The sequence below is a fragment of the Kogia breviceps genome, chromosome 20 (assembly GCF_026419965.1).
Source record: "Kogia breviceps isolate mKogBre1 chromosome 20, mKogBre1 haplotype 1, whole genome shotgun sequence".
Classification (NCBI taxonomy): domain Eukaryota; kingdom Metazoa; phylum Chordata; class Mammalia; order Artiodactyla; family Physeteridae; genus Kogia; species Kogia breviceps.
This window is the reverse complement of record NC_081329.1, coordinates 13084159-13093994: the sequence shown is the minus strand read 5'-3', so window position 1 is coordinate 13093994 and position 9836 is coordinate 13084159. Positions and strand designations below refer to the sequence as shown.

At 41.0% G+C, this 9836-nt stretch overlaps 1 protein-coding gene across 1 annotated transcript in view; it reads right to left on the bottom strand.

The window, feature by feature from the left end:
* Positions 1 to 272: 272 nt before the first annotated feature.
* Positions 273 to 9836, bottom strand: part of FAM149A (family with sequence similarity 149 member A) — a 41348-nt gene continuing 31784 nt past the window's right edge. The window contains 8 exon segments of the mRNA XM_067022298.1: positions 273 to 1057; positions 3400 to 3478; positions 3565 to 3590; positions 3593 to 3662; positions 3664 to 3696; positions 4919 to 5039; positions 6968 to 7177; positions 7647 to 7750. Of these exon segments, the coding sequence (XP_066878399.1) occupies positions 984 to 1057; positions 3400 to 3478; positions 3565 to 3590; positions 3593 to 3662; positions 3664 to 3696; positions 4919 to 5039; positions 6968 to 7177; positions 7647 to 7750 (717 nt within the window). The 3' untranslated portion in view covers positions 273 to 983.

Below are 9836 nucleotides of genomic sequence, written 5' to 3'. Positions count from 1 at the left end.
TCAATTGATCATTGCTCCCGTGGCTTCTCTGTTCCATTTTCTGTATTAGTGTCAGGTCAGGACACATGCTCTGAAGGAAAATGAGGCAGGGCTAGAGGACAGAGGGGAGAGATACTGTTTAAACAGAGGGATCCGGGGGGAAGGCCTTTTGCAGAGGTGACATTTGAGCAGAGACCCGATTATAATGAAATAAGGAAGGAAGCTGCTGCAAAGCTTTCCCTCCAGTGGACAAGCACTTCCGTTGTAAACAATAAAGAGGAGACCATATGCAATATATTTTAACTACATTTATATTCATTTATATTTTATTTTATTATATTTTAAATAGACTGCCTGAATTTGAGGATGAAAACTAGTAAAACAAACTTGGCTTAAGACAGCCACTGCCATTGCTCAAAGAGGTTCGTGACTAAAGTGCTTTTTTAAGAAGGTATAAAGTGACTAGAACAATCTGAACATTAGTCAACCTGTCATATTGTACCAAAGATGACTTTGCTGTTTTCTAAAGGAGGGAGTAATCTCTATTAGTGACTAGGACTTCGATGGAATTAATAATAGAATGAGACAAAAAAATGTCGACATAAAGTTACATACTCACTCAGATAAAATGGCATATTCCTAGATAATATACTTTCATATATTAAGTAGTGTGTGAATACACGCACTAAGCATGTGTGTGTGTGTGTGTATAATTAATAAAAGGATGAATTATAAACACGTATTAGATTCTTCTGAGCAAAGCCTAGAGAACCTTTACTGGATGCTTCCGATAATGAAGAAGGTTGGTGAGTTTGACTTGTATTCTCTTTACAGCACAAAGTGTTCAAAATCAAGTTGTTATTTGTTTGCATTTCTCTCAGGTAGTCTAACATCTCGGACTGTCAGACGGATACATTACAATACTTCTCCCATTTTTCAGGTGATAAATGCTGTCCTGAGGCTTTGAATGCTCCAGCAGGTGTTGTAGTCCTGGTGAAGCCACATCAAGACGCCACTTGGAATCTCTTTCTGAAAGTCAACGTTGTCCTCTGAAAGGAATTAGGTGGAAATTGTGAACCTGAAACACCAAGCAAAATTCCCATTAAAATGTTACAAACCCCAGGTCTCAAAAGGATCCTGTTATATACGTTCCATGCAGATGATATTTTAAAAACAAACAAAAAAACCTTAATGTCACTTGTACACAAATCAGGAAATAGTGATCTGGTCTGGAAAAACTGCCATTCTGGGTGCTGAGAAGAAAGAGGGGTGCTCCCCCCCTGCGGGGCCTCGGTCCTGGCCATGAGCTCCCCCGGAAAACTGTCAGCTACCTTAAGAAGTCCTTCCCCCTGTTGGCCCCTCAGCTTCTCCTTTCTTCTTCTTCTTCTTTTTTTTTTTTTCTGCTACAGAAATAATGTTGATAAGTTAATAGCCCCTGCGCTTTTGGACCTGGAAGCAAAGGTAAGCAAGAGACCACAAGCCTGCTTGTCAGAGAAGAAGAAAATAAATCTTTAGAAATACAGGAACATCTCTCTTACATACACTCAATCACTTCTACAGACATGAAAAAGGCCTCCAACCAGCAATAATGATAGTTGTCACAAAGTTATTGATAAGAGAATACAGTGCCTTAGTATTTGGTGAAAAATTAAGAGTGCAGATTTTAAACAAATTCAGAGCCCAGTTTCCTCTCCTAACCTCTACTCCTGTGCGTCCAACAAACTATTCGGCATCTCCGCTTAGCACGCTGCAGTCAACAACTCAGAAACTGAATTCATCAAAACTCCTCAGCACCACTGTCTACCGGCCATCGGCAGAATCATATTTATCAACCGTCACTGTTCGGTCTCTCACATACCATGGTGCCTTTTACAGAAAGAACTATTGTCATTGAAAATGACAGTGAATACTCCTGGGGAATGCACACGGCAAAAAGCAACAAAAAGACACAGCAGCTTAGAGCTATGAGCATAGGAGAAGAATCTCAAAAGAATAAAGAAATTTCGACATCACTATGCTACAGAACTAGAGAAGGGCTGACATAAACAGTAATAAACCTGAGTTGTCCCAGTGCTTGAATTATACTAGATTTATTTTAAAGTGATAATATATCAAGTATTTCCCTTAAAACAGCAAATTATCCTCTACATTTGAGATTATCTATAATACAAATGATTCATATTTTTTGAGCAAACAGTGTATGCTTGGCATCTAGCTAGGTCCTTTCCATACATTTTTCCAATAACTGTTTTCTCCATCTAGTCTGTTATAAAAGAACTGAGGCCCGGAGCAGTTGAGGCTCTCCTAAAGTGCTCAGCTAGTAGGTGCTCGAGTCAGGATGGAAACGAGGCGTTTGACTCCAGGGTGGCACACACCTCTTCACGATGCTACGTTGCCTCCTTGAACAAAAATGTTGGTAACGGTTGTGAAAATTGAAACATCATAGGCCTGAATTCAGTCTAGAAACGTCCTTCTTTAAGTGGCATACTACTTGAGAATAAGTATTTATCTGTAAAACTCTACATCATAAAACAACTAGAAGATTTGTATTAATTTTGTGAAGCATTTTTATAATGAGATCTTCAAAGAGAATCTAAAAATAGAGTTTCATGCAGAAGAAAAGCATGGAAACTCTACAGCAGAGAGAGACATTGATTTCTCATAAGACTCAAGACAGCATTTTCTTTTTTATGAGGGTGAGGCTCTAAATTATTAGGAAACTTTGGGCATTTTCTCCTCTAAGATTGTGCAAATTAATAAAAGGAAACCTCAGCCAAAGTTGGGGTCGGAAGGCCAACAGTGGGACCTCTCATGCCCTACCCAGTGCTCACCTTCAGTTACCCCACCAGGAAGACATGAGTAACTGACCGACCCCAAGGGGAAGAGAGTGCCTTGCTCTCCCAGACGGGAAGCGCAGCTACACTCCTGCCGCGGCAGGAGGGAGGAAGACGTCCCCCTTGACCAGCAACAAGCCCAGCCAATGCAAAACCCAGCAGCTCAGCCAAAGACAAGCTATCATCACTTGAACTTTTACTCTCCTCCAATGAACTTTCCTTTTTTCCTTGCTGGTGATCTCCTTTACTTGTCCTGCCTTCCTTTTATAAAAGCCTTCCATGCCCTGCAACGCCTCAGAATATCTCTCTGTTTGCCACATGAGATGCTGCCCAATTGAATCATGAATCGTTTACCAAAACCACTTCGATCTTCAGATTTACTCAGTTACTTTTTGTTTTTTAACCAACAGCAGAGAAGTGCTTGTCTTCGCAGTTTTGCTCTTTATGGAGATTCCTGAGATATAGCCATAGATGACAAACTCTTGGTCAAAACTGTCCTCTCAAGGTCGATAATCTCCAATTTCTCTTTCCAAAACTTGAAACTTCACGTATTACATCATTTTATTTGTATATGGAGAACACTGACCTGTCAAAAAACCTTGACCTGTCCACGTGTGACCAGCAAATTTCCTCAGTGTCAATGAACCTTTTCGAGGCGTATTTGACTGTTAAGAGAAAAATAAAATGAGGGATGAGTTTTATTGTTTCAAATATTTTTAAAAATTAAAGTTATGGTTAACAGAGAACCGACCCGAAATGTATGGGTTGTGCTGGGCTTGAAAACTGTTCCATGGCCAGAGATCTTTCTTGAACGGGTGATCTTTCTACACGGACAGGTACTGTGCTTATTTAACACATGGTTTTGCGGATGCCTTCCTCTGAACTAAATGAAGGATGATATGCTCTTGTTTAAAATAAATGCAATCCTTTAAGAGACAAAAGAAAATCTATATATGCTTCAATCAGTCGCTCGTTTATCATCCATTCACTCGCTTATTTGAAAACTTCTATTTAGATATTGCTAAGTATAAGGTCCACTAAACACACATATCAAGTTAATTATGCAACTGTCGTTTTTAACCCGGTAAAGTGGTAGGGTCTTAATAAGTAAATATGGATTAAAAACCTTAACCGCATATAATTCTTAATATTAAACTATGATAGAAATGTTATTATGCATTTGTGAAGCATCTGACTTTTTTTTAAATGTGATATTTGACTGCTTTTAGGATTCCACTCTAAGCCACGATATTCTAAAGTTAAATATTAAAGCTTTGCAACTCTGCCTTCTGAGAAAGAGTTTTACTGTTATATTCAAGGAGGTAGAAGGAATGCGAGAGAAAGCCCCGCCTCAGCTGGTTTCTCTCTCTCTAGGCTTTATGTTCCCACACTTGGGGGGCTTCTGTGTTTTATAAAATAGACACAAGTTACTCGTAGCGGAGTGAAGTGAGCAGTCATTATAAATCTGGGGGAAATCTGGTTAGGCTTTCTACCGGCAGCATACCTTCCCCAGACTTTCTGTGGTTGCGTGGCTGAGCTAAGCTTGGGTGAAGGAGACATTGCACCTACATTCCAGTGAACGTGGCAAAGATTAACTGTAAACATGAGAGCTAGGAAAAATGGCAGGGTATCTTACTGTGTTCTTAATCTATGCCAGGCATCATTTAACATCTATAAATTCATTCAATCCTTATAACAATTCTTTGAGGTAGGAATCATTATCGCCCTGTTATAAGGGAGCAAATTAAGGCTCAGGGAGGTTAACTGGAAGCAAACCACATCAAGGGTTTGTGTGGCAGGAAACACAGACCTGCCTGTCCCCTGACGTAACCGTCACGCTATCTCCTTCACTACACCGTCTGACCATCAGATATCGCCTTGACACCTGGACTTTCTGATTCAGTTCGGGCCGTGTTTTTATGTCACAAAATATTGAATTAATCCTCCTACCGCCTATAAATTCTCACAAGCCAGTTACTTTCAAGAAACTGCTCATGGAGACATTTTATGCTACCGTGTTCATGTGGAAGTGTCCAAATTATGTTTGTTTGTTTTCCAACAAACAATGTAAATGGTGCACTTAAATATTAAGAAACCTGTCTTACAGACACAGGGCGTGATCCGGGAACTGCCGTATTCTGCTTCCCAGTCTCTGGGCCTATTGGTGGCAACCTGCTCCTTGAGGTCTGAACTGGTGGGGAGGCCGTGCGGTCCACGCCAGTTTGCCTGTAAACACAACAACGTGACCCGAGCGCCCAGGTACAGAGACGGACAGACCTTACCGCGAAGCTATTCATCACAACCTGCCTCCCAGAGGAAACGCCGAGGAGGATGAGCTGAGTTTCTGGAAGATGGGTGGGGGACTGAGCCCCAGCCCCAGCCACCTCTGTGTTTACTAAGGACTGCGAGCCTGTGCTTCCTGGGTGCTCAGCTATGCCAGCGCCTGCGCAGAACACGGAAGTTCCTGAAGGTCTAGTTCCCTCCTTAAGAAGATTACCAAGTACTGAAAACGAATCAAGTAATTAGATTACAGTGCAATGCAGTTGATATAATATAGTGCTACGGTGTCTGGTTCTGAATACAAGCACTGTAGAAATTTAGGGATCTTCCTGGACCGGGGCACGAACCTGCGTCCCCGGCATCGGCAGGCGGACTCTCAACCACTGCGCCACCAGGGAAGTCCCTATTCCTACATTTTTAATAGATTTAATGCTATGAGGTCCAATGTGATACTTTTTTTAAAATTTGACAACCAGATTGTAAAATGTATTTGTCAACATGGGTGAGTAATTTCAACAAAGAAAGAGTAATGATGATAAAAGACCTTCCCTACCACATATTAACACGGAAAAATTAAATTGTCTAATTTGTGCATGAGAATAGAGATGGATATTCTAGAAACAGATTCTAATTCATTTATTAATAATAAATTCATGAAAATTAAAATATGACAATTCTTGACGCATCAATTTTTTTTTTTTTTTTTTTTTTGTACGTGGGCCTCTCACTGTTGTGGCCTCTCCCATTGCGGAGCACAGGCTCCGGACGTGCAGGCTCAGTGGCCATGGCTCACGGGCCCAGCTGCTCTGCGGCATGTGGGATCTTCCCAGACCGGGGCACGAATCCGTGTCTCCTGCATCGGCAGGCGAATTCTCAACCACTGCGCCACCAGGGAAGACCCTCATCAAGTTTTAAAATATACATACTAACTAAAGTTTACAGGCTGCAAGGAAAGAGTCTTGTGGATTTCTAGTGGGTCTATAAATTGGTAGAACCATTCTTAGAAGAACTTTGGAAAAATATTTCAAGAGCCTTAAAAATATCCATAACCTTTGACCTGGTAGCTTTACTTCTAGGACTCACCACTGGGAAACAGTTTAAAGACATCCTTACTAAAATTTATGTAAGATAATGTTCACTGTACAATATAATAGTGAAAATATAGAAGAAATGAAAATTTTCAGTAATAGGGCCACACAGTTTGTGGTAGGTCACAAAGAAGCTAATAAATGTGATTCATTTAGCTAGTGCTGGAAACATGAAAGCAGTCAACAAACACTGGCTGTTGTTAACATAAGTATTGCCTCACACTTGAGTGAGTGAGAAAACTGGAAAGCTCCTTCGTAATTCTACAGTAAAGGAAGAGACAAATTCCTTTCTAGTAAGGCAATGATTTGATGTTGATCCCTAAGGTCAAAAGCTTTTCTGAAATTCCCTACACAGAATGAAACTCGCCCTTCAAGGTACATAAAAACTAATGGGTATGTGTCCCTTTTATTTTAACAGCATCTTATGTACATCAGTTTTTACACCTCACAATGAAAGTATTAATCATGTATATATAAAAGCATTAGCTAATGATTAGTTTTACAGACTCAGCCATTGAAACCCATCTAAGACCCTCTCCATCAAGAGTTTCATTGTGCTTAGCTGCCTGTGCTGTAGATACATGGCCTGACTTTATATTCTAGTATTTAGCTAAGTGTACTACTGCAACAAATTCATGTTAAATATCCAAATGATGAGCTACTAAGAAAACTGTCCACATAAGATTTGACAGGGGATGCTTTGTCCAGAATAAACCATAAACCCTAATTGACAAGCATCTCTATCCTCCGTGACCTTTGTTCTACCACCAGAGAAACGAGACTTACAGTTTTGTTCCCCTAAGAACTTCGTCACTGTACACACCGGGGATTTTTCTTCTCTGTGACTCTGAGGTAAGGGAAGGCAGCCTCCCGTATGCCGGTGTTTTCTTTGCAGAGGTCTGTAGTCCGCGAGCATCCAAGATCCGTGCCAGACGGTGCTGGGCCGGGGAAAGAGCACCGGCCCCTCCACCCAGTGATTTCTCCTCTTGTGCACTCCTGGGGGAGGGAAGTCAAGTTCATTACTCAGATGTAAGCTCTACGCATTTGCTCATTACTAGACTTTGTCTAGAACACAGCCTGGCACATAGAACTTAGTCCTATTTGTTGAATGAATGGACAGACCAGCATTTCCAGTTCAATTTTAATTTCAGTGAAGGATCATCGACAGGGGGAAAAGATCTCATTGTTTTAAGTTTCTCATTGTTTGTAATCAACCCATATAGCCCGCAAGATTAAGAATTCACAGCTACAGTTCCCTTTCCTAATCGGCCCCAAGCTAACGGGAATTGTTTTGTGGCTGTCATTAGAACAGACTGTTTTCACTCTTACACACTGGCTGTATGTGCTCAGACGCATTTGGGGCATGGGGTTAAATGCAGTGCTTATCATCTCGTCCTCTGTGGTCTTTAGTGGTCGAGTGTGTCCAGCGCAGGGAAGGGGCTGGGCGATTATTTTTCGTACGTACTGTGTTCTATCTGAAAAATAGGTAGGTCTCTGCTGAAGTGGTTTTGCTTGAATTGTCATCACACCATTCAAGTCACTATAAAAATTATTGGAGAAGCGGTGAATCTGAGGAAAGTGAAAACAATAAAAATGAAAAGGCATCCAGAGCCATTGCAATTACTGATACCTGTCAGGAACCTGCAGGAAGCAAAGGGCAGCCTCAAGCTGGCTAATCTGAGGTGCATTTAATAAAGGGACTATACTTTCTAAAGACGTGTGAAGAGATATGAATAAGGAATGACCAATTCTCCAAGGCTTGTTAACAGTAGGGACATATCACCGCACCTAGGCTCAGAGCGGCAAGAAGTAAGGGAGAGGTTTCCGGAATCTGGATAGGGTAGCTGATGGAGAAATGCCACCAACCCATTGTGACCTGGTAGAAGGGCCAGGAGGAAACAAGCCAGGCCTCATTCTCCTCCATGCTCTGAGCTCCCAAAAGCTGCAGGGCAGGGAGCCCTCTGTTCATTCGCTGCGTGTTCGCCTTCACCAGGGTGAAGAGCGTAAACAGAGAGTCTGGAGAAGCAGAGAAAAGGTGTCCCAGCTCCCACTGGTCAGCTTGCCTGGCACCTCGCCTCCGACCCAGCCCCTCACACCTCACCCCGGTGAGCTTCCCGGACCAGCTCCAGAGCCTGGGAAAACCTGAGCCCAGAGTCTGAAAGGCTTGCAGTTGAATCCCAGCTGTCAATGCCCCCTGCTTGGGCATCTTGAAAAGGTTTTTAACTTCCTAATCTTTACTCTGGGGATAATGGTTCCTACTTCATAGAGTTATTCGGAGAATTCAATTCGATAACCTTGGTGAAAGCACAAAGGAAGGGCTCAATAATTATTAATTTCCTATTCCATCCTGTAATACGACCAGCTAGGATTTAAAATAATACATAGCTTCAGGCAAACAGGATTTCTGAAACTAGAATTGGAGTTCGAGAAAAATGTGGCACCCCGATCACATTTTCCTCATACCGAATACACATAAAAGTAAATGTTAAAGGAATAAATTAAGACCTACTGTGATTATCACTAAAATGCTTCGACTATTTCAAAATAAACTCTACAAGTATTTTATTTTTATTTTAAACTTTGTTGCCCATTCACTTTAACTTTTATCCAAATGCAAACAACAAAATAGCCATAAAAAGCATTTTAAAAAACTGTAAACATTATAAAATATCTGTTAAAAAAAATCCTTAGATTTAAAAATCTCCGTATTTCTCAAGTGTATTTATATTGCCTGATAGTTAAAGGTTCTCTTCTAGGTTGTCATCAACTGTTCCTTTATATGCGATTCATACTTCATATTTTAATGTGAAAAGTGGGCAACACTGTTGAACCTGTCAGAGCAGTTTAAAGAGACCAAAAGGTTCATTAAACTGGTAGCAATTCCAAAAGTTTCTTTTGAACAGCACGAACAGAGACGAATTGTAAAGCCCTTAAGCTAGAGGGTAAAACAATCCTATTAGATATTTCTGTTTTAATCCACTGCTCTGTGAACCTCGGGCCCTATTGCTCCTATGCTGGCTGCATATTTTTGTCTCTGCCTTGTCATTCTCCCTTTTCTTTTTCAGCTTAATAAACCTTGCCTGTCATTTAGGATTTAGTTTACGTATTACTCTACTTTGTGAGGGTATGCTATTTTCCCTCCGAGCCCCACAGCATTTATGAGCTAAAAGACATCTAATTACAATATATAATAAAATATGATATGATCTATAATTAGCATCTGATTATAATAATCAAAGCTAACACTTAGTCTGCTCTATGCCACAACCCTGTACTAAATGTCTTATCTCCTTTAATTCTCATGGCTTCCTATTTCATAGATCCCGTAGATAACAGAACAGGCTTTGAAAGAAAGGGGCAGATTCAAGATCAAAGAGTCAATAGCTTGTGACATTGGACTCCAAAGTTGTAGTCTATATCCAAAGCTCAAACTCTCATCCACTCTAAACATATCTTCTAGGTTGCCTCTGTGTGTGTGTGTGTGTGTGTGTGTGTGTGTGTGTGTGAACTTGTACGGACCAGGAATCCTGTCTTATCTTTTTTCTGCTTCCCCACAGCAGACAGGCTATGCAAACATAAAGTCCAAACTCCTTAGTACTCCTGAAGGTCTCCCATAAGCAAGCTCATCCTTTCCAGCCTCACCTTCCACTAGATC